Below are 26469 nucleotides of genomic sequence, written 5' to 3'. Positions count from 1 at the left end.
ATAATCCAGTCAAGAAATGGGCAGAGGACATGAACAGACATCTCTGCAAAGAAGACATCCAGATGGCCAACAGACACATGAAAAAATGCTCCACATCACTCGGCATCAGGGAAATACAAATCAAAACCACAATGAGATACCACCTCACACCAGTCAGAATGGCTAAAATTAACAAGTCAAGAAATGACAGATGCTGGCGAGGATGCGGAGAGAGGGGAACCCTCCTACACTGCTGGTGGGAAGGCAAGGTGGTGCCGCCACTCTGGAAAATAGTGTGGAGGTTCCTCAAAAAACTGAAAATAGAGCTACCCTATGACCCAGCAATTGCACTACTGGGTATATATCCTAAAGATACAAATGTGGTGCTCTGAAGGGGCACATGCACCCGAATATTTATAGCAGCAATGTCCACAATAGCCAAACTGTGGAAAGAGCCTAGATGTCCATCAACAGATGAATGGATAAAGAAGATGTGGTATATATACACAATGGAATACTATGCAGCCATCAAAAGACATGAAATCTTGCCATTTGCGACGACGTGGATGGAACTAGAGGGTATCATGCTTAGCGAAATAAGTCAATCGGAGAAAGACAACTATCATATGATCTCTTTGATATGAGGAAGTGGAGATGCAATGTGGGGGGGTTGGGGGGAAGTAGGAAAAGAAAAAATGAAAAGATGGGATTGGGAGGGAGACAAACCATAAAAGACTCAATCTCAAGAAACAGACTGAGGGTTGCTGGGGGGAGGGAGGTTGGGAGAGGGTGGTGGGGAAATGGACATTGGGGAGGGTATGTGCTATGATGAGGGTATGTGCTGTGAAATGTGTAAACCTGGTGATTCACAGACCTGTACCCCTGGGGATAAAAATATATTATATGTTTATTAAAATAAAATAAAATTTTTTAAAAAATGAATAAAAAAAAAGAATAAAAAGAATCCATAAAGGAAAACACTACTGGTGCCTGCCTACATAAAACCTGAAAATGTAGGTATGTTGGATAATGTAACATAATCAAAAACTTCCAGAAAAAAAAAATGCAACAACAAATACAACTCTGAATTACTATCCTTTACATCTAAAGTATGTAATATCAAAGGAAATCAGGAGATGCTATCAATAAAGGAACAAATATACAAATAGTTAATCCCACTCCAAAATGAAAATGGATAATGTTTTAAAATCAGTCTTAATAATAATCAATATGAAATGTACTTGATTGCAATGGTATCTCCATGATTAACTATTAAATTAGCAACCATTTATCTGTCCTATACCTTGTTCAGGGTACAGTGACAATCTTGTGGGCAATTTTATATAATCTAAAACTATAAGTAGAATAAGGTTTTTGAAAAAGAAATACATATACTTAAATCTTTAAAATGGCTCATTTGCTTTGACAAAGTAATTGCACCTCTGAAAATCTATGCTAAGAAAAATGATCAAAAATACAGATAAAGATTAACAAGTGACATTTTTCATACTAGTGAAAAGAATTTGAAATGGTGTAAATGCCCCAAAAGGAAATGAAAACACTACAATACAGCCAAACAAGAAAATACCACGCAGTTACTAAAAATAATGTTTTTGAAGAGATGCTAATAACAGAAAAAAAAGTCTTATAACGTTCATTTTAAAATAAAAAAACCAGCAACTTTTATAAAAGTGTAATTTCAACAGTAGGTTTTTAAAACAGCACAGATGGAAGAAATACTACTTCTGAGTAGTAATGATGGGTTTTTTCCTTTCCCTCCCTTTCCTGTACTTATAAAGTTTTTTTTTTTAAATAATGAGAATATATTATTTTGTTAATTAGAAAACAAACCTCACCCATTCCATCTGCCCCCAATAACATGTGGAGGGTCCCAAAGGTATGCTCTGCATTTAAATAGCTCTTTCCTTTGAGATCTTGAGGCAGTCACCTCTGTTCGTTTTAATGTAAATTTACCAACTAGTTTTACACACTCTGATTGAATTAAAAAAGCCTCCAACAGTACCCTAAAGTCAAGGGCAGCAAGTATATTAAGAACTTCAGCTTACATCACAAAATTACAGCAAGGAAAAAACTGTTAAGTTTTTAGTAACTGAAGAGATTTTAATCATTTAATATACTTTACCCACTTTAATGCACTTAAAAATCGTAAGCATAACCAGGGTGTGCCTACCATATTACCTGAGGTGGTTAAGTAGAGGCTGAAGTCTCTCATCCGACTGCACAGCAGGCAAGGACCTGGCTGTTAACTAAAAGCAGAGAATTGGGTTAGTAAAAACAGCAAAGACCAAATACTGAACATATCTGAACACTAAATGTAAAATGGGGACGGGGAGCTGAAAGAGAGGGAGTACTTAAAATGTAAGTACATTCTTTTCTTTTTTAAATTGAAGAATTGTATAGAAAGCAGACACGTTCTATGAATAAAGCTAACTATATGGCCCTAAGTTTTGCAAGATATGCCATTGAACTTAGAAGTAAAGAAAAAGGAGGTAAAGCAAAGAATAAGAGGAGGATATCCTGAGAATATCTTTTCACGAGTTCATGAGAAAACCTCTAGTCATAAAAACATTATCTTTGTATATAAAAATGGAAAAACTGCTAAATTTATAGCAACCAACCTTGTAGCACTGAATTCTGGAATGATGAAGAAACTGGGGAGAGAGACTTCCATTTATAGCTAAGCCACTGTGAAATTGGTTATATGCAGAATTGGTTGCACACACACACACACACCCCCACGCATTCCTTCATTTTGACATTACTCCAGGAAACCAAAAGTATCTTTTAAATATACAAAAGCAACTAGAAGTATTTAATATTGACATATGACCCCAAACTGATCTAGAAGAGAGAATGTAAGATTCAAAGATTGTATAGCTCAGGCTGACAGTGTATCATAAAAATGTGAGACTGCCTCACTTTATTGCAATACTATTAATGATATCTCTATGTATCTCTTACTTTTCTCTCTGTACTTAAGGTAAAGCTCTCTCATCCTATAACAATTTAACCCCCCCAAATTAAAAACATTCATCCAAAGCAATCAGATAGCTTGAAGTAACCTTAATAAAACCACCAAAACAAAAATAAAAGATTTCTTCTGGATTCAATTATGTCACAATAGTTCTTGAAATCTACCCATAAATTACTTGACAACTCGCAAAAGAGAACCTTTCTTAAGGCAAACAACAAACTGAAAGACATCCTTTGGTTTTATATAGGGTATCCTTTCTAACTATTTCATACATTAATTAAAATGTTCTGAAAACAAAAAAGATATTTAATTCATACCACCTAATTTTCAGTATTATGCAAGTAAAATGAAACTATCACTTTTAACACATCTACTATATACCAAATTTGTGGGGGAAAAGTGTTGACCAAAATGCCATATATGAAGTCATTTTAATTAAATTATGTCTAATTAATAATAATGGAGAGACATTCCCACTTTGGGGCAAAAGTTAACACAAGTCAACAGTTACTAATTTTTTAAAAAGTGAGACAATTAGTCTGCTGCAATTTTAGCACAGCCAAAAGACTCTCAGTATCTAAGAAATGGTCAATCCAGTACTTCATGACATATAAAATGTTATCAAGGTTTTATAAACAAAACACTTTAAAACTTTAATATACCCTATATCTGCTAATGTCAAGTCCCTTAACAAAATGTCATTTAAGAGATGTCATGGCTCAAAAGTGAAGTTATGCTCTAAAAAGAAAATTTATCAAGATATTTCAAAAGTCAATTTTCTGAAAACAGATGGAGCACACAGATCAGGCTTTTTCAGTTACTTCTGTCAATCTATATAGCATGCTTTCTAATCAAACTTTTTCTAAATGAAAGCAAACAAACAAAAACACCTCAGTAACAGTAATATATTTCTAAATATCTGTTCATTCCATACAGAAAATATGTCTCAATTCCACCTTTAAAGAAAATATTTATAATAATTTATTTATTTGAGAGAGACCAAAAGGGGGGGAAGGGGCAGAAGGAGAGGGAGGGGGAAGCAGACTCCCTGCTGAGCACAGAGCCCAATGGAGGCTCTATCTCACAACACTGAGATCATGACCTGAGCTGAAACCAATAGTGGGTGATCAACTGACTGAGCCACCCAGGTGCCTAACTCAACCCTATCTTAATCTTAGCTTTCATTTCCTTTTTCTTAAACTATTAATACATCTCCACTCACTGCTGTTTCTGCCTCCACTCTTGCCTCTTCCCTAAATTATTCTCCACACCAAGGCCAGACTGAAATTTTCAAAATGAAAGTTAACCATCTCCCTAATTAAAATTATTTAATAATTCCCTTGGGCTCTCAGGCTGAAGTTATTACATCTGCTCTTTCACTAGACATTCTCCTAAAATATTCTTTTAGGCCCCATTGCTGAAACACTGGGCATAGGTTGAGTGGGACTGACTACAGGCACACTGCAGACACAGTGCAAGTTCACTTCCAACTACCATAACTAAGCAAATACCACAAAACAAGTCAAATAAATTTTTTGGTTTCCTAGTGCACACGGAAGTTACATTTACACTTTACTCTAGTCAATTAAGTATGCAATGGCATTATGTCTAAAAAAAATGTACATACTTAATTTAAAAATACTTTACTGCTAAAAAAAATACTAACTATCCTATGAGTTTTCAGTAAGTCATAATCTTGTCAATGGAGGGTCCTACCTCAGTGTTGATGGTGGCTGTCTAATCCAGAGCAGTATTAGGTGGTTGTGGCAATTTCTTATAACAAAACAAAACAGAAATGTGCCACACTAATTAACTCTTCCTTTCAGAAACTATTCCTCTGTGCTATGAGATGCTGTTTGAAAAAACTGTACCCACAGTAGAAGTTCTGTCAAAATGGGAGCCTATCTTCTCAAACCCTGCCACTGCTTCCTCAACTAAGTTTATGTCATGCCCTAAATCCTTTGCTGTCCTTTCAACAGTCTTCCCACCATCTTTTTTTTTTTTTTTAAAGAGATTTTATTTATTTATCTGACAGAGAGAGTGAGAGAGCACAAGCAGGGCAGACAGTGCGGAGGGGGGCGGGGGGCGGGGGAGCAGACTCCCCTGCTGAGCAGGGAGCCTGATGCGGGGCTTGATCCCCAGACCCTGGAATCATGACCCGAGCCGAAGGCAGACGCCCAACCATCTGAGCCACCCAGGCACCCCTTTTCCCACCATCTTTACCACGTGTACATTCCATCTCAAAAAATCACTTTCTACGCTCATTCATCAGAAGCAACTCCTCATTTGTTCAAGTTTGATCATGAGTGCAGTAATTCAGTCATACCTTCAGGCTCCACTTCTAGTTCTAGTTCTCTTGCTGTTTCCACCACATCTACACTTACTTCTTCCATGAAGTCTTAAACCCCTTAAGTCCTCCAAATGGGCTGGAATCAGCTTCCCCCAAACCCCTATTAATGTTGATACCTCTTCCCATGAATTACAAATGTTCTTAATGCCATTTAGAATGGTGAATCCTGTCCAGAAGGTTTTCAATTTACTTTACCAGATCCATCAGAGCAATCACTATGTATGGCAGCACAACTTTACAAAACGTATTTCTTAAATAAACCTTGAAAGTTTCAAGTTACTCCTTGATCCATGGACTGCAGGAGAGATATTGTTTTAGCAGGCATGAAAACGTTAATCTTGTTGTACATCTCCATCCAAGCTCCTGGGTGTCTGGGAGCATTGTCAATGAGCAGCAATGTTTTGAAAGGCATCTTTTTTTCAGAGCAGGAGGTCTCAACAGTGGGCTTAAAATATTCATTAAACCATGCCATATACATATGTGCTGTCATCCAGGCTTTGTTGCTCCATTTATAGAGCACAGGCAGAGTAGATGTAGCATAATCCTGAAGGGCCCTAGGATTTTCAAAATGATAAACAACACTGGCTTCAACTTCAAGCCTCCAGCTTCATTAGCCCCTAACAAGAGAGTCAGCCCGTCCTTGGAAGCTTTGAAGCCTAGCACTGACTTCTCCTCTCTAGCTATGAAAGTCCTACAATGGCATCTTCTTCACTATAAGGCTGTTTCATCCACACTGAAAATGTGATGTTTAGTGCAGCACCTTCAGGAAGTCTCTCAGCTAGAGTCTCTGGGTAACCTGCTGCAGCTTCTCCATTGGCACCTGCTGCTTCACCTTGTACTTTCATGTTATGGAGATGGCTTCTTTCCTTACACCTCGCAAACCAACCTCTGCCAGCTTCAGACTGTTCTCTAGCTTCCTCACCTGTCTCAGCCTTCAGAGAACTGAAGAGTTAGAGCTTTGTTCTGGATTAGCTTTGGCTTCAGGGAATGTTATGGCTGATTTTATCTTCTATCCAGATCATGAAAACTTTCTCCATACAGCATTAAGGCTTTCCTATCATTCATGTGCTCACTGGAGTAGCACCTTGATTTCCTTCAAGAACTTTTCCTTTGCCTTCACAAGTTGGTCATCTGGCACAAGAGGCCTAGCTTTAGGCCCACCTTGGATTTTAACACGCTTCCCTCACAAAGCTTCATCATTTCTTTAAAGTGAAAGACAAGTGAGTCTTCCTTTCACCTGAGCACTTAGAGACTACTGTAGAATTAATAATTTGCCTCACTTTAGTATTGTTGGGTCTTGGGAAATAGGGAGGCCCAAGGGGAGAGAAACACGGGGGAATGACTGGTTGGTCAAACAGTTGGTCAAACGCAGAAAACAAGCGAATGAAGTTCGCTGTCTTCTATGGGCACAGTTTGTGGTGCCCCAAAACAATTACAATAGTAAAATCAAATATCAATGATCACAGGTAACTATAACAAATGTAATAATAGTGAAAATTTTTGAAATATTATGTGAATTACCAAAAGGTGACAGAGAAACAAAGTGAGCTAATGTTACCGGAAAAAAAATGGTACCAATAGACGCTGAATGCAGGGTTCCCACAAACCTTCAATTTGTTTTTGTTTTTGTTTTAAAAAAACCACCACAGTATCTGCAAAGCACAATAAAACAAGATATGCCTGTGTCCAGCTTCTGCCAACTCCACAAGACATAACAGAAGTATATCAGGTAGAAATTTGCGATAGCTCCAGTTTCTGGAACACATATGTTCAATGATTTGATTCCTGCCTCATCCCTTCCCATTCCCTATAATTTATTTTCACTTCTTAATCACTGACAAGAAAAATTGATGAATGCCTAAGTAAAATTACTTTGAGGAAGATTTTGAGTTTTCCAAAGGTTTTGCTTTCAACTTTTAAGACAATTAGCTTTTCAAAAAGAACATGTATCTCTTCATGGTAAGCAGATGAGGTTATAAAACTATTCTAAAGCTCTTTAAAGACATCTGCTGACCTTTTGCTAAAGGAACATAAACCTCATTTTAGGGACTGCTGGCTCTGTCATTTCTTCTGAAATTTCTCTCTGAGCCCAAGTAGCTACTACTACACTTACCGGACTATGAGGGGCCTGCATCCCTACCACTGGCAGGACAGGTATTTAATAAATATTAATGTGTGACAAAGCCAAAAACTTGCAAGTGTATAATACCACTAGTTGATGAAAATAAAAGTATATCTTTATCTATATTTCATGGTTAAAGCTTTTCAAACTCATGCTTTGAGCAAAACTAAATCTAAATCAAAACTAAATCACAACTGTCAGCCTTACAAAAAAGCAATACACTATCATAACAGGATTTTTGACATTAAAAAACTTTCCTCTATAACATGAAATGAGTAACTGCCTAGTTTAAATGTGTTTTGCTTGTTGTTTTTAATAAAAAAATACAGCAGCATCCTTGACATGTAAGAATGAAAGGGAAAGAAGATCTATCACAGTTTACATCATGAAGACTAAATGGGTTGCTTGAGTTAGGGCGGTTTCATGGGAACCATAATAAAAGTTGGCATAATATACAGTTTATTTCTTATTATTGTTGAGAGGTTGGGGGACGAGCTTTTAGGACGTCCTTTCATTATTAAGAATATATCTAGCGAAATGAATTAACGAATGCAAGGTTTGTGTGGTTTTTAGACAAGTATAACATAATAGAGTCTTAAATAAATCTCATTTAATGATCAGTATCATTGGGTATATCTTGCATTTTGCCCTATTTTTAACTACAAAAAAAATGATAAGGCATTTTGCCATCTAATAATTCTCCTTCTAATGCCAATAAATATAGCATAGATTCAAAGATACAAAAGTCTGGCAGTATGTGGTCCAACCCTGACACTCTCCTCCTCCTGAGGAGACAAGGTTCTTCAGACCACAAGAAGCTGGCTATCGCCCACACACAGAGCCTGTGCTAGCACCTGAGATCAGGACCCACACAATATACTGCCACCTTACAATTCCAAGCAAACCATACTTTGTGTGTAAACCAGTCAGAGGCCTTTGCCTGATCCCAGTGTGAGTCTGTCTCCTCTAATTTCCTTCACTTTTCAGAACAGGACAGTGCTCTTCAAGATGCACAAACCCATGGACTTTGAGTCTTGAAGACTCCCAAATTTTGCATTCAAGGTTCCTTCATATCATCTGCAATTTGGCTCAAATGTAACATCCTCCCAGAGACCTTCCCTAATCACTCTTCATAAAGCAGTACCCTCTCTACAGGTATTCTGTTAGGCACCTCACAACTGTCATCACTATGTGAAATTACCTTATTACTTTGCTTGTGTGTGTCTGTCTTCCTCTCCCCAAAAGAATATAAACCCTCAGGGCAGAAACTTTTCTCTCTTGACGACCATTTCTCCGCCCCCCTGCTTAAAACTGTATATGGTGTGGCACACCGTAGGCACCCCATTAATACTGTAGAGAGTAGATGAAAGGTTCACGTAACTCAAACGTTTCCAATGGAAGCATGGGTTTAGAAAAATCTGCCCTAGACACTGACCCTTTTGGGCCCACATTTCTAAATTTTTCGTAAGTAATTATGACCTATCAACTAAAGGGGCCACACACATTTCTCTTTTCATTTCTAGCTGACTGGCATATCTTAATTCTCCCTTTAAAGGAGGAGCACTGTTCTACCATTCAATGAGGTTGAAACTACAGCTCCCTGGTTGAAAGGAAATAAGCAGCCCAAAAACACCAGTCCAAAACTCAAGTTATGGATATAGTATCACAGGCATTACCAAAAGAGTAATCATGACACAGTTACTTCCTTCTAATCTATGTCTTTCTGCATGGGGTTTTTTGTTTGGTTTGGTCATTAAATGATAGCTACAAATAAAGCAAAAATATGAACTAAAATATATTTTTCCAACATTAGTTAAAGTTTAAAACATGCATCAAAGTTCAAAGTCTTCTACAGTGAACTCCCATTTAAAAAAAAAAAAAAAAAAAAACCTTAAACTAGGAGTGCCTGGGTGGCTTAGTGGGTTAAAGCCTCTGCCTTTGGATCAGGTCATGATCCCAGGTTCCTGGGATCGAGCCCCGCATCAGGCTCTCTGCTTGGCAGAAAGCCTGCTTCCCTTCCTCTCTCTCTGCCTGCCTCTCTGCCTGCTTGTGATCTCTGCCTGTCAAATAAATAATTAAAATTTAAAAAAAAATAAACTTAAACTGGTAAGGCTGCAACTGCTTCAAAAATTTATAGAAAACAAGCAAGGAACAGTGTACATAGGATTCTATACAAATAAGGCTCACTTAGATGTAAAAAAATATCCTTTGGCATTTATGTATTACTACTAAAATGAAAGTGCTATGTTACACAGTTTTCAAGATATTATTGTTAACTGTAGGTAAGTTACTTTGAAAAGGAGTCTCAAAACACTTCCAGCTCAAAAGCACATGAAGTTGCAAAAAAATTTAAATTCAAATAGCAATTAGAGGATTATCTACTCAAGTATGGAAAACCTAGATATAAAGCATGCTTGGTTCTCTTCTCAAGAGTAAGGCAGATACAAAAAATATTTTCTTCTTAGACTTTCCACTCAAATTAGATCAGCCTGGAAAGAGTAATTTTTAGAATTATGATCCTGGAGGTAAGCACATGGACATTTGTTTTATTCTGCATACGTCTGTGTTTGAAACAGTTCAAGAGAGGAAAGGAAGGAAGCTGACTGATCTTCTAGTGTTGTGAGAAATGGTTTGGAGGTGGGTGATCCAGGGATCTAAGATAAAGAATCAAATTATGGTAGAAACAGTGGCAATAAAAAGGAAGACATGAATGTGAGAGACATGAAGGAGGTATATTCTACATGATTTTATACCTAAAACAGGAGAAGTTATAGAAGACATCCAGGTAGGGGGATTGTACTATTAACTGCAACAGAGTGGCCACGGGAAGAGGAGATTGGGGAGAGGAAAAGAGACCATGTATTTTGGCATGCTGAATTTGAGGTGCTTCTGAATCCCCAAGAGGCAACTGAACATGTGGATCTAGAGCACTGGAGAGGATATGGTGCTAAAGATAGAAATTTAGGTGTTACCAGCAAATAAGCCCAGGTAAAACCATGGACTGGCAAAAAAGGCCAGGGATTATGCATAAAGCAGGGATTCCCAACTGTCATTCACTAGTAGGTTACTGGAGTACAATGTTGAGGGTTCATTCCAAGCTGCATCCAGGAAAGAGAACAGTACTGATTGCCAACATCTGCTCCAGATACAGAATGGGAGGTATCTGCCTGGTATGTGCTATCCCTAGCAGGAGAAATAAGAAAAATAAGGAATTTTGCCAACAGACTTAAAAGTTTGTAACACTGATTCTAAGCAATTACAAATTTATGAGGGAGGGACGTGAGGGGAAAGAGAGAGACAATATAACCAACAGCTCCTTTAACTCTTTCATTAAACACCTGGAATAAATGAATTACAATTTCTAAAAGAAAATGTTCCTTAAGGAAAGCACTCTGCCTCCTGGTTGTGAAGCTGACTGTTGCTCTTAACATCCTAAAGGAGACCGCTGTCATCCCGTCACCAGTTTGAAGCAGAATTTTTTAAAGGGACAATAAAAAAGGGGAAAATTTCATGATTTTCTCTTCCGAATGATGGGCATGAAGGGAGGGAACAAGAACACAGAAGCAGGTGAACTACATAAGTAAATACAGTAAATGGTTCTTCAAGAGTCAAGAGACGTTTGGAAAACAAAGGTGACTCAATCAGTTGAAAATGACGAACAAGAGTGTGGCTTCATTTTAAAAATAATAAATCCCTTCTTTCTGAACTACTCACCCAACACTGGCTAAATTAAAACACATAAAAATGACAAGAAAACAATGCTCACTTGGAAAATATTGCTCAATTTTGTTCTCTGGCGTTTTTACCCTCTACCACTCATTTCAGCTTCCTTACAAAACTCAAGAGGAATGACAATATGCACTATTTGACGATATCAAAGCTGTACCTTAAAAGAATTCCAAGATGGGTAATCAGCACAAGTTAGACCTTTCCTTCATATCATCTTATTCTACTCAAAGAGGCAGACTAGTAGTACTCTCTTCCAGTGATACTAGGGCAGTGACAGTCATGTACAAGTGGCAAAGAGACCAAATTTAGGTGTTCTTTGTTCTGGTTTGGTTTTTTATTTTTTATTTTCTTAAATACACTTTATTTCTTAGGGCAGTTTTAGGTTCACAGCGAAACTGAGAGGAAGGTACAGAGATTTCCCATACACTCACATGTATAGCCTCCCACATTGCAAGGATCCCCCATGAAAGTGGTACAGTTACAACTGACCAATCTGCACTAACACCTCATTATTGCCCAAAGTCCATAGTTTACATTACAGTTCATTCTTGCTGTTTGCCATTCTATGGGTTTGAACGAAGGTATAATACATGTATCTATCACTGTAGTACCATACAGAAGAGTTTTCCTGCCCCCCAAAAATCCTCTGTGCTCCTCCCATTCATCCCTTCTTTCCCTCTTCCCCCAATTCCTGGCAAGCATTGATCTTTCTACTCTATTGGCTCCACAGTTCTGCCTTTGCTGGAACATTACAAGGGCCAAAGGCAGGTCTTCCCAAGATGGGTCACTTGGACATGAACATTATTTTGTGTCAACAATGATCAAAACCCAGCAGATTCAGGTAAAGCTATTTACTTCCCTTTCATCCACCTGCTTGTACTAGAAAGAGAGCTATTAACAGAGATCCCTCTTTACCCAAGAAACTAACAGGGAAACCTTTGTTTTCCAAACATTTCCTCACCTTCCTGCTAATGGTTTTCTCCCCTTTGTATTCTCAGACCATAACCATCTCCTTAGCTCAAATAAGCAGTATGTTGCCACACTGTCTTTGGAATTTCCATGTACGTGTGGATTCCCCACACGTATGCTATTAACTTGGATTTTCTCCTGTTTACCTGTCTCATGTCAGAAGCACCCAAAGAGAAAGGAAATTCTTCCTCCCTAACAGTATCACATAGTTGGAATTATACAGTACCTATTGCCTTTCAAATTGGCTTCTTTCACTAAGCAATATGTATTTAAGGTTTCCCCATGTTTTTTCAGAATTTGATAGATCATTCTTTTTAGCATCCCGTCATCTGGATGTACTCCAGTTTATTTATCCATTAACCACCCAAACGACATCTAGGTTGCTTCCAGCTTTCCGCAATTAAGAATAAAGCTGCAATCAGAGAAAGACAACTATCATATGATCTCTTTGATATGAGGAAGTGGAGATGCAATGTGGGGGGGGTTGGGGGGAGGTAGGAAAAGAAAAAATGAAAAGATGGGATTGGGAAGGAGACAAACCATAAAAGACTCAATCTCAAGAAACAGACTGAGGGTTGCTGGGGGGAGGGGGGACGGGAGAGGGTGGTGGGGAAATGGACATTGGGGAGGGTATGTGCTATGATGAGTGCTGTGAAATGTGTAAACCTGGCGATTCACAGACCTGTACCCCTGGGGATAAAAATACATTATATGTTTATTAAAATAAATAAATAAATTTTAAAAAAAAAGAATAAAGCTGCTATGAGCATCCACATGCAGGTTTTTGTGTGGACACAAGTTTCAAATAGGTGTTTTTTTAAATTAAGAACAAGTGGGAAAGCTTTTCAAAATGTCTTTACGATCTCATTTCATAAAAGATTTGAGATGACTCCTACTGCACCTTACTTCACGTGAGAGTACCAACTCAAACTCTAGAATACTAACACATTTCTACTAAGTAGAAGACACATATATTATGCTTGTGCATATGTTCTAAGAGACACAAAATTTATACATTGAGAAAATAATTTTTGATATCAAAAGGTAACAATTTATTTAAAGAGAGACCTTGCAGTAACAAAAAGATACAACTCTAGAGAGAACAGGTTGTTCAACAGAACTATCACTTTTATTACTGGGACCAAGGCAGATGTCAAGTAAATTAACTTTTACAAGCAGCTGCTATTTTAACTTCATTGATTTTCACAATGGAAAATCCTGTGTCTTTTTGAACTTCATTTTCTTATAATAGCAAGAAATCCCAATTACAAATCCCAAACTGTGAGAGTCCACATTATATTCCCCCTTGCTCCTGGAGCCAAATTTGTTTCCCAGTTTCATGTCCCCCTTGGCTGCCTGAGATGTTATTCACCACTAGTCCTAACACTTCCGTGCCCACAGCACTTCCTGGTTTCCACTGGGCTCATACATGCATTATCTCACTTGATCTTCACAACAGAGTTGGTTTCATCAGTACAATGCTTCAGTACATGAAAATTTCTCTATCAGCTAGCCTCAAACATGATTTTCAATATGTAGGCTCTAAAACCCAACCAACAACCTTGTCAAGCAAAACGCATAGATTTCATTTCAGCTCTAAACATGACCAAGTAGTTTAATTTCCAAAGAATATTAAACAGTGCAGAGTTAACAAGATATTTCCAGTTCAGGGGTCTGGATGATATGAAGAACTGAGAGAGTAAACCTGGGAATAGCGCAACCAGACATCCCAGTGCTGATTTTTGATCATGAAACCTATGGAGTGAAAAGAAGCTTGTTATGCAGAGGCTAACCTAAGCACCTTACTGATGCTCTACATCATTTAGAAATGTAAAACAATTGCTTGAGCAAGGGGGGGAAAGATATTAAGAGATATGCAGTGATAAATGTACATGGATCATTGGATTTTTTTCCATAAAGTAAAACACCCATAAAACCATTTTACTTCTAGAATATTCCAATAATTTTGGTTCAAAATTCTTAAGCTACTAGAGCCAGCAGTTTCACAATTAGACTTCTCATAAGCAAAACAAAGATCTGGCAAGTGGAATTCAAAACATTTTGTTTTTCATGGTGGCATCCAGAGATAATGAATTATCAAACTTTTGTCTTCTTAAAGGACTGCTCTTGTGGAGTAGGAATAAGGGCAGGGCAGCAACAATACAGCCAACATTCCTCGTGTTTTTACTACACGCCCGGCATTTTACTGCGAGTTCAATTTTTGTCCTGCCAAAAATACCTGGAACATCCAAGCAGAGGGAACAGTTGACCTTTATGCCCTTAAGTGCCAACTTTTATTTCACCTCATATATTTATCTTCCAGAATCTGCATTTGATTCTAGAACCTGTCCTTCTTGGTTTTACTATAAAGATGCTCATTATACCATTGAGTAAAACAGTGCCACTGCTGTCCTATATATACTTTACACATTCCCTAGTATATCTAGTCCTAAATATTTGGCCATCCTATAGTTTTAAAATACATGCAACCACATTTGTACTCCTTATAGCCTCCCTGAAGGAAATCTCCAGTGCTACATTTGGGATTGGGGAGTTGGCTGAGATGATTCTGGACCTTGCTAGATTTCATTGGCCATATCCTGTGTCATTCTGTAAAACTACCACAATTACAGAGACAGAACTGACATTTGTTTAGCCATAAATCTTTATATGCAAAGACTCTAAAAATCATTTAAATTCCATTAAATGAATGAGTTCTCATTCATTTAATAAATCTGTGAGGCAGTAACTGAATTTCTAAAGTTCCATACTCGTTATCAAAGTTTCACTCATCATTTTTGTCTCCTAAAACATCTATACCATATTTACCTAAATTTATATTTGTCAATTTCCTATTTAATGCAAAAAATAAACTTATCTGGGTTTTCCAGAACAAAACTGTTCCTTTTCTGTTTGTTATTTGTAACCATGAATCTTGGGCAAGATATTATATGGAAGTTTTTCATAAAGCTTCTTAAATATGCACATAAATTCAACTATGTGTGCTGGAATTGTCAATGGTATCTGGAACTGCCCAGACAGAATAGTGGCTTTCATACTGCACGTTATTCATCTTCTTCAAGTAGTACATTCTGGGCCTGGGTGGCCCAGTCAGTTAAGTGTCTGCCTTTGGCTCAGGTCATGATCCCAGGATACTGGGATCCAGTCCCGCATCAAGCTCCTTGCTCAGCAGAGGGCCTGTTTCTCCCTCTGCCTGCCACTCCCCCTGTTTGTACTTTCTCTCTAATAACTACATAAATAAAATCTTAAAAAAAAAATACTTTTAAGTAGTACGTTCCATGATTCTTTAACTACCTGCTGAGTCTATTTCCTGGTATAAATGTCAGACATAAGCTACACATTACATTGCCAATCTTATCTCCATTCTAAATATTACTAAACAATGTACCACATCTAATGTTGGAAACTTTGAATTAAACATAATTTATTCTGTATTACATTTACATACTTAAATTTATTAAGTCATCTCAAATTAATATCAAAAGATCCATAATTATATTTATTACCAAAGTGAAGACACACACAGAAAATATGTATGTGTAAGTTCATATTTTCCTTTTCCTATAAGAATGCTTTTTCCCTTGACATGGACTTTTATTAACACTTGGAAGTAGAGAGAGAGCAATAGGGAGTGGAGTGAAGGGAGTGGGTAAGATTTTTATTAAAGCATTGGTAACAGTGATCTGCTGTATCACAAGACAAGAGTCCTTGGGAATGCACTTGAAGAATTGAAGGGCCTCGGGTCATTAAAAACAGCTAATCAACAACAAGGATACATAAGACTTCATTTCTTTCCACAGCTGAACTTCAAGCCACTGATCCAAATGTATAGTTCAAGGATGAAGCCACAGATGGCTAACAACATACCTCTAATGTTTATGTTAACAGATGCTGCAGAAAGTATTCATTTGCTTAGTACTTCAGCTACTTTTCCTTTCCTCTATGACTTAATTTTCACTGCTGTCTTAGAGCACCTTGATTTCTTCCTTGGTAGAGACTCTGCCTTTGTAGATACAGAAAGTGTTTTTAGTTATGTGTGGAACAGCCCAGTGTGCCTTCACATCCTCCTCGTAGTTTATTTCTCTAACCTGAAGCGAGATATTGCACTATTTTCAGATTCATTCAATTTAGTTTAAATTTAAGCTATTTTCTAGATTAAGTAGCCCTACAGTTTTCCTCCAAAAATAAAACTATTATATAATTTTGTTCCTCTAATAATTTTTATATTTAAGCACTCTGAAAAGAGCTTCTTAAAATACCTGACCGGCTTTCAATTACATAAAATTAGAGTCTTGTGATTAATTACAGAACTTCTGATTATATTTAAAACAAATCAGAAGAGGAAACATAAATAATTTCCATTACTAGGACATAAACATCAGTAACAACCTCTTATTATGAAATGGAAATAGAAAAGCATAATGTCTTTATGGTGGTAAGGACATTTAAACAATGACAACTGGACTTTTTGCCTCAGGATTCTACCAAATAAGATGCATTTTCAAAAATGGTTTTTAATTCATCATAAATTTAGAGACAAAGCTCATTAATATGGCTGAGGAAGTAAGAAGGAATATGAAATAAATGTATTTTGGAACATTTCAAAAACAGAGCAGGGTACCCCAAATCCTATTCTTTTCTTTCATTTTTTTTTTCAACCTTAGGAATCATCACAAGTAACAACCTGGATCACTAATGTCTTCTCATTTCTCATTTCAAATAACATACAATCCCCTTAAGAACATAGGCCCAAGCCCCTGAATTTATTATTATAAATCATTTCATTTATTTATTATTATTTTATAATTATAATTATAATTATAATAATTAATAAATTAATTAAATATATCATTGATGATTATAATTATTAATAATTATAATAAATTATAATTTATTATTAAAATCATTTCATTGTTAATCTAAATCACCTAGTGAATTAAATCTGCACGCAAAATTCCATTTTTCTAAGAAAAACATATCTTTCTTATTCCTTACTTCCTTTCAGGTTATGACCACTTCTATTATTTTTAAGGTTGGAGATAATTACTAGATTCTAAGGTAAAGAAGAGATGGTGGTCTGAAAACTGAAAGAATCCTTGCCTGCTTTCTTAGCTACAGAAGGCTTTTTGTGTGTGTGTGTTTTTTTTTAATAATATGGCTATTAGAACAATTGCCTATCATTCTGACTGCCCAAAATTATGAGCTGCCATTTTAGTGATGGAACGGACCCTAGCTAATATTTTCCTGCAAGCTATCAAGGGTGTGCATTCTAGACCACCATAACATACTATTAAGTGTACCTTCCCCATCTGACTCAAAGCATCAAGGTATGAAATCAAGAGAGGGGGTAAAGTAAGCATGTTTAAAGATACATTTTCTAAGAGTACTCATTTTAGTGTATCATATTTATAAAACATTCTTTGATATCAGAACAGCTAGTTGAGACTTTAAAAAGACCTTGACATACATTTGAATGATTGCTTTCCAATGACATTATTTCATATTTTCTGGCACAATCGGGCTGATAGTGTTTGATGGATAACCAGACAAGCAAAGGACAAGTCTGAGCAACAGCCATCCTTTATCCCTGACATCTGCATGTTTTATTACATATCTTAGGAAAAGAGAAAGGGAACAAAAACCCATAGACAATGTTAGTCCCAAAAGATCTTACTACGCACAGGAAGGCCCAATTCAGCATTATTTTGAAGTAGCCCATCTTGACATAAAAACACATTTTGTTGAAACTAAAGAATCAGCAACAGTTATAAAACTGGGAGAGGGAGAGATCCGCATCTTACACTTCTTACAATTTACTTTCCTAATAAAATATTTTAAACAAAGAGCCACTGCACTCCAAAATCCAAAGCCTGGTTTTCCTGTCCTGCTCCCTGTGCTGGACTTACATTGCCCCCCTCCCCTCAGCTTGTTCATGTTAATCCAAGGTAAAGGAATGCCAGCGTGAACGAAAATCAGTCCGACCAAGATGTTTCAACAGTGCTGCCATGTGAACTAGCAGACAGCTGACAGAATTTTAAAGTCAACTACTGAAAAACACATCTATTTGTCCTAAATTTCCACTGAGTTTTTTGGTGTGTGTGTGTTTTTTTTTAAGGGACATGAACATTATCTTAAAGTACTCAGCAGATTTTTTTCATTAGAGACACACAGTAAAAGTAGAAGAACTAAAGACTTCAGACACCTGGACAATTGCAACAGCATCCTATGACTTTTCACCAAAGTTCTAGCTGGAAGTCAAAGAAGGAATTTTGGTCCCTGTGCCAGGGAAGAACAGAAATACCCTTCACTAATTTGAGCAGGAGCAAATCTGGAAGGAAAGATCAGAGGCTCAGTTTTGTCCATGGTAAACTTAAGTTGCCTGTTAGACAACCAGATAGAATTATCTGAACTTAAGATTTAAACTGTAAAACCAGTCAGTCAGATTCAGAATATTCTATAGATATAGGTGTTTAAACATAATTTCTACCTTGAAAACTACAACAATCAAATAATGTCTTCCAGTGTGAGTGCTCATTTTTTATGACTAGCTACAATTAACGGATATAAATATATCACTTGCTACAAGAGCATTCAGTTATAATATCCTTTACTACAACTGAGGTCTTATAAAAAGCTCTTAAGCCACCCAACAATTAGAACACGGAACCAAACTAGCTACATATGGTATTGAATTCTTGAAATGTGTTTAAACTGAGATGCACTGCAAAACACACACCAAATTTCAAAGACCTAATATGGAGAAGAGAATGTATACCTTGTTAAAAAGTATGTATATATATTTTTAAAGAGCTTATTTATTTATCTGAGAGAGGGTGAGAGACCACATGCACCAGCAGGGGGAGAGAGAGAAGCAGACTCCCTGCTGAGCAGGGAGCCAGACACAGGACTTGATCCCAGGTCCCCGGGATCATGACCTCAGCCAAAGGCAGATGCTTAACCATCTGAGCCACCCATGTGCCCCAAAAAGTATGTACATTAATTACATACTGATGTACTATTTTGTATATATTGGTTAAATATAATACAATGTAATTACTTTCATCCTTTTAAAACATTTTTATGTAGATACTAGAAATTTTAAAATTACATATGTGGTTCACATTATATTTCTATTGGACAGAGGATTTCTGAGCCAAAGATGAATATGACTTCGTTCTGGTACACAAGCAGTAATAACAGGTAATTTAAATAATTGAAATCTAAGTACAAAGAAGAGCAACTGAAAATCAGCTGTGTCATATTCAATTACTAGAAACAGAAAATCATCTATTTTCTCTCTCTGACTGCAAAAATTCATTTCTAAAAGGCAGAAGCCCCAATATGAGATCAAATTAAACTATCCCCCCCAAAACGGAGAGGGATATGGCTTTAATGAAAATGATAGCAACTTTCCCCAAATATTTATACAAAATCATAAAATTATATATTGTGACCAGCCACCCTATTTTTTTCAAGAAGTAAGGTTATAAAGAAACTATGTCCCTTATTACATTGAGAAATACTTTATCAAATGAAATATGAGTGAATGAATTTACTTTCCTAGTTCTGAATTATATACTATACAGATGATTTTCCTAACCTCAGATATGCAGAGTAACAGAGAACCTCAGAGCTGAAAAGGTAACTCAGTCTGATTCATGTTAATGTGTGGATATTCTATTCTTTTGCTCCAAAAGTTTTTAGATTTCTTTGGCTACGATATTCTTAAATTTCAACAATCGAGATGTGCTGCATTTTTTAATCTTTAGGTTTTTCTTACCTTTCTTCCTTGGTTTTCTAATAGCCCTTACAATCTGAAGTCTTTGTTCTTTCTCAATTCGAGTAATTTATCATCATTATTCTTTGAATATTTTTCTCTCCTCCAATTACTTTTCTCCTTCCTGAAAACCCTATATTTGAATGCTGGCACTACTATGTCTCTCCCCCAAATTCCGTACCCTTCTCAATATTTTCCATCTCTACTTTTCCTTTACCTACAGAGGATATCCTCAACATGATGTTTAAGTTCATCAATGCATTTGTCATCTGTATTCATGCTCTTTATCTGATTTATGAAGTTCCATACTTCAGCTACTATATTTGTTGTATCTAATATTTCCACTTTGTTCTTTTTAGAACTTCTGGCTCCTTCTTAATACTACTACTACCCTCTTTTATTGCTGAGTATATTTATTATATTTATTTTAAATTACCCCTCTGTTCTAATGATTCTGCTTAATGAAGTGTATACTATTCAGTTTATCTTTTTTGTGTTTTCAGCAGTGGCTATACTCTTCATATGTCTAATTATTTGGCCCATGAGGGCATATTCACCCAAACATAAAAGAGTCAGGAGATCTAGAAACATGTGCGAAGAAAGGCCAAAACCCAAGTCCTACTATTATTCCTCCTGGTGTATTGAAAAAGATGAAGATAAGCCATGGGCACCAAATAACCACTCTTGGCCACTTACGTCTCTGCCTACTGCAAGGCAATTTCTTTGGAAGGGATTAGCCTTTAACCTCTTAAAAGCAGCAGCACTGGGAAAAGGCAGTCTCCATAGGGTATAATCTGCAAGCCCTAGGAGGACTGAGGGCTCTGGGTTTACTGGTGAGCTTGTTCCTGTTTTCATCAGCTCCTCACCCCAGCAGGGCTTTGTCCTGCCCTGACAGAATCCTACTGATAATCAATTTCTGTAGCAGAGGGGCAGGCAATTATCATGTCAAGAAAACTGGAGAAAGTCAACTCAAAAACAAAACTTAAAAGGCAAAAACCTTAAAACAATGTATTTTCTCTTGATTCCTCAAGCCACCCTGTGTCCCAAGCTAACCACCTACCAATGTACACCAATTTACAATGGCCTCAATCACGCCTGAAGGTTTTCTTACTGATTTGAGTTCTTTCCTCAGATCTGTGCTTTCCTCTAATGTATGCCCTTTCTCCATGGTTAGCTCTAGGGAGAAGAGCCAACCGCCCATTAACTCTATCTTGACAGAATCCCAAATAATTCGGCAAAGGAATAAGCTATAGTTTAGTAAACTGGTAAAATATGAGAAAATAGATTACCTATAAATAACTGCTTATTAATCGATAACAGTGAGTATCAACAACCCAACACTTTTTTTTTCTCTGAATAACACTTTTAAAACACCATACACAGACTTAAAAATACAAACAAACTTCAAATCCAATTGTTGGACTAACACCAACAATTAAGAATAATTCTTGGGGCACTGGGGTGGCTCAGTCGGTCAAGCACCCAACTCTTGGTTTCAGCTCAGATTGTGATCTCAGGGTCATGAGATAAAGCCCCATGTCATGTCAGGCTCCTCAACCAGCAGGGAGTCTGTTTCTCCCACTCTCCCCCTTCCTCTGCCCGTCCCCAGAGTGTGCACGTGAGCGCTCTCTCTCAATAAATAAATCTTTAAAAAAAGAAGAAGAAGAATTCTTAAACAGAGTAGAACTCCCATGAAGTGTTCATGGTACAACCTAAGTACTGTTAGGAAAACAGTCACTTGCAGCTTGTAGCCCCAGAAGAATGTGTCTTGGGCTCAGAACTCTTCCTTACAAAGAGATGAAGAGCTCTCACAGCCTGTGCCGGGCATATTTCTCAGTTTGGGAATATCTTTCCCTGTTCTGGGTCTAATGTGTACTTCTTTGTTCTGCTTAAGCCTGTGAGTCATGTGGCACATAGCCAACTCCACTGCTATCTCTGGTCCAGGTAGCGAGGCAATGGGGTCCTTCACCTGCAGCACAGAGCGGGGAGTACAGACCATCTCCCAGAGATTAGAGAGGCTGCAGAGCAAGACCTCCTGGCCACGGAGAACCAGTGTCTACTACTGAGCCTAATCTAGTTCTGCCTATTCTCTATGTGAATAAAGTATTCTTCTATCCAGAGGTTGTGTAAGTTTTGTCTTTTTTGGTGACCTCAATACCTGCAAACCACACAGTGGGCTGACATCCTGGGACTGTTCCTGGTGACAGACACTATCATGCCCTTTGCTATCCTCCGCAAAGTGGGACTTGACCCCTGGAGGTGGTAACAGTGTCACTTGCTTAACAAGTACAAAAACGTTCTCAGAACCACAGATTTTTCAGTGAAATTTCTAGTGACTATTTAACTTACACTCTACTTTGGAACTAATCACAGTTTCTAATGCTAAAAATTCACAGCTTTGAAACCACACTGTATAAACTCTGGAGTATTCTGTCCCTAGGACTACTACTCCTTGTTCACATTACACTGCAGGTAATAAGGGGCACAGGAAATGCTGCTGAAAGATATTTTGGAAAATCTGATCTTCTTGGATTCCAACCAACACCACCAAGAAATATCACATCAGGTAGAAAGAACACAGTATTAAAGGAAGTCAACCTGAGCTTAAAGTCAGACATGCCCAGGTTAAAACCCCAACCGTACTACCTGTATGACCTTGAAGTAGTCAATTCATCAGTGCCTCGATTTCATCTGTAAATCGATGGAACTAGTTCTTACTTTACAAGGCTACTATAAGAACTAAACATAGTAAATAAAAAGAAACTTATAAACATAATATGCTTTCAATTACTTATTCAGCAAATATGTATTGTGCCACACGTGAGTGGTGTGTTAAGAGCTCCTGACTGATACTACCGAACTGCTACTCAAACTATCACCACCACCATTACTACCTGAGCTTCCCTCCGCATTAATATGTTTACTCTTAGGCAACTAGCCTAAGAGTACGTTTACTGACTGATTTCTCAAATTACTACCATTCCCAATGGATCCAAACATGCTTCTTTTAAAGTATTTTTGTATTTTTAATATATAATGTATAATATTTCAATATATATTTTATGTTTATTATATATTAACATGTATATTTTAATATATAATACATGTATATATTTTATATATATGTATATAAAAAACTATACGGTTTTTAGTAAAATGCCACCTCCGCAAATCAACAAATGTCTTTGCTTCTCATTATCTCTAAATATTGTATTGGTAGTACCATAAAAATAATGACTTTGGGTTCCAAATTTCATTGATCAAATAAACTCAGCCGCCAACGTGATATACACTGCTACACTTTTACAATATTATCCCAAAAGAAGACAATTCTTTATAAAAAGTAGACAATTCTTTATATGAATACAAAGACATTCATATGTACAAATACACAGACACCTTGACGTGCACATTAGATGTAGGTCTCCATCTTTACTACGTGATTATTTCATAGTAGAGGGTAGACTTGAAGACACTGATTCAAAACTAAGTTGAGTGCTTATTCCAATTAAAATTTAATATTAAACAAGCTTATTAGAAGACATTTCTTTGTAGTTACTTTTCTAGGGGAATTGTTAGAACTTGACTAGTGATCTTTTAAATTATTTTTCTGATGTGACCGGTGACTATAAAACTTCAAGGGCTAAAAAAAGTCACCAAAAGTAAACATTAAATTCATTGCCACACAGCACAGAAGTTTTTCTGAACTGCTTTATTTTTGGAATATGAATAAAATCCTTTCTTCACACTAGAAGAAATCAAATGTATACTCGTCGGTGGGGGGCAGTGTGGGGTAGGGGGAGACTGTGTCACCCAGGCGCCCCGTGTAACTTTTTTTTTTTTAAAGACTTATTTATTTGGGCACCTGGGTGGCCAGTCGGTTAAGCTCTGCCTTCGGCTAAGGTCATGATCCCAGTGGGATCAAGTCCCATATCAGGCTCCCTGCTCAGCAGGGAGGCTGCTTCTCTCCAGCTTTCCATTCCCCCTGCTTGTGCTTGCTCTCGCTCTCTCTCTCTCTCTCTCTTTTTCCTCTCTGTCAAATAAATAAATAAATAATCTAAAAAAAAAAAAAAAAAAAACTTATTTACTGAGAGCGCGGAGAATCCCAAGCAGACTGTGTGCTCAGCACAGAGCCTCACACAGGGCTTGATCCCATAACCCCAAGATCATGACCTGAATGGAAACCAAGAGCCAGATACTTAATCGACTGTACCATCCAGGCACCTTTGAGTAACCTGTATGTAAATAACTAACCAAATAAGAAATACCTGTTGTGTGTCTCCTCAGCATCGATCTACTTTTCCTAGATATCCATCACATAAGACCAAGCTGTTCATAATAAATATTGGTCAATGGTGATCATCTATCAGTTTCCCAAGATCTCATTTCAAATGCCTAGTTTGTCATTTAATGTGAAATATGAACTGGTTGAGTTATAAAACTAGTACAACTATTGGTGAAGTTGAACATGTCATGTATACTAGACATATCAGGAATCTATGTGCCCAGTGCCCTCTTGAAGATGAATCTAAAGCCTCTGCTCCAATAAGGTTTCTTGATTATCTTCTTTCCTAAGGATGATTCCGGTCTCAGAACATGAGTCTTCAGATATCTGCTCTCTGGGGTCTTCCTGCCTTGTCTTCCAGCCGGTACTCTACTTTGATCCTGCCAAAACATCAATCTACTCTATTAGTCCATGAGATAAATCTTCTAAGTGATTCCTTCCATTAGCCTGGTCTACTTCTTTCTGCTTCCTCTCAGTCCCATCTCTCATCTAACCTCTTTCCTCTTGGGCTATACACTCCAGCCATTCTGAAATGCACGTTTTCCCATTGATCCAGTAGCTAGCTAAACACCTCTGTTCTCTGGAATTTCAGTTCTTCTACACCCATGCCCCTCTCTGGCAAACACCTATTTATCTTTTCCATTCCTTAAAAACCTTCTAGGAAATTTCTCCTCTCTGTCCCATCCCTTAACCTTAGTGGGTGTCCCTACAGCACACATTGCTACACTGCTAGGCACCAACCTGTTTGCTTGTTGCCCTCCCTTCTCCTAGAAGGTGAGCTCCTTTAGGGCAGAGGCCGGGGCTTGTTCACCCCTGCCCCCATAAAGCGCAGCACAGTTTCGCACAATAAATGACTCGGTCAAATGAGATCACTAACCTCTGCATGTAAGGAAAATGTCCTACACACAATAAGCATTCGTTAAATACTTACTAAATAAATGAATGGACGAATAATTCTCTAGCCTAATGTGTGGATCACTACCAACATTCCTATTTCCAATAACTTAAGAGTTTTCAAAATGTAGACGGTAATTTTTTTCCTATCTTCTACTCTGTCTTGTAGACCTAACACAAAACAAAAGAAACCAAAAATAAAGCAAACCAAAATACCTACAGGACTACATTCATCAACACCTTACACAGACCAATACCCATTCAGATCTAACACTAGCAGCTACAAACATCTGAACTAATTCGCATGACCCATCTCTGCCCACCCTTAGTAGGCAGAGCTCTTACAGGCAAGGAACAGGTACAAACTTTTAACCACCCCAGAGGAAAAAATAACAAGTGTTAGAAGGAGCCCAAGCTGAAATAGCTCACAGGATCTAAGCAAGAGCTTCAGCAAAGGGAAGAATGGCAGGGCCTCAGAGAATAGAGCCAAGTACTCTGCCCCTGAGTTCAGTTCAGGGCAAGATATCCTAAACTAACCACTGTGTCCAGAAGCCTGTGAATCCATGATTCCCCAGCTTATGTCACATGTTCACAGATTCTGAACCTCCACTGTGGGTATTTATCCCTCTGCTCATCACCCCATATAGCTAACTCACCACTCAAATACTATCTCCACAATACCAGCTTCATAGTAACTTGTCTTTTCAACTTAATTAGGCAAGTATTCACCCATTCATCAATACTTATTTGAGTCCCTCCTCCCTGACAGTCACTGTTCTAGATGCTAAGGACAGAAAAGTAAGGAAGGCAAAATCCCTGCCCTGTAGTGATGGGGACAATAAACAAATACAAAATTTAATATCATGTATGATTAAGTGCCAGAATGAAAACAACATAAGGGGGGAGGGAATGATAAGGAAGATGGGAGAGGGCAAGGCACTTATTTAAGACAGGAAAATTTTTCTCTTAGAAAGTCTTAGAAGATGACATTTGAGGAGAGAGACCTCAAACTGCATAAACACAAACCACATAAATATGTGGGGGAAAAACATTCTAGGAAAAGGGAAAAACAAATGCTAAGGGCCTAGAGTTCAAGTGTTCAATGGACCACAAGAAACTGGAGAAGGAGTGGTCCATGGTAAAGGAGAACAAATACAAAGTCCCTGAAACAAGGGGGTGGGGAAGGTATACCTAGGTAAAAAAAGGCAACACCAGTTTTAGAAAACAAAACTGAACAGGCAAGTTAGGAGTTGGGATTTTTTTATTCTGAGAGTGACAAGAAACCACATGAGTTTCTTCTCATTCCAGTTTTCAATTGACACCTATGTCTATACCTTCTCATGGGGGA

At 37.4% G+C, this 26469-nt stretch overlaps 1 protein-coding gene across 1 annotated transcript in view; it reads right to left on the bottom strand.

The window, feature by feature from the left end:
* PRIM2 (DNA primase subunit 2) overlaps nucleotides 1-26469 on the bottom strand; it is a 328016-nt gene that overhangs the window by 147035 nt on the left and 154512 nt on the right. The window contains exon 8 of the mRNA XM_080805924.1: nucleotides 2179-2246. Coding sequence (XP_080662050.1) covers nucleotides 2179-2246 — 68 coding nt within the window. The remainder of the gene's footprint in view (nucleotides 1-2178; nucleotides 2247-26469) is intronic.

The sequence above is a fragment of the Martes martes genome (assembly GCF_963455335.1).
Source record: "Martes martes genome assembly, chromosome: 6".
NCBI classification, from domain to species: Eukaryota; Metazoa; Chordata; class Mammalia; order Carnivora; family Mustelidae; genus Martes; species Martes martes.
The sequence above is the reverse complement of the archived record's forward strand: the minus strand, read 5'-3'. Positions and strand labels throughout refer to the sequence as shown.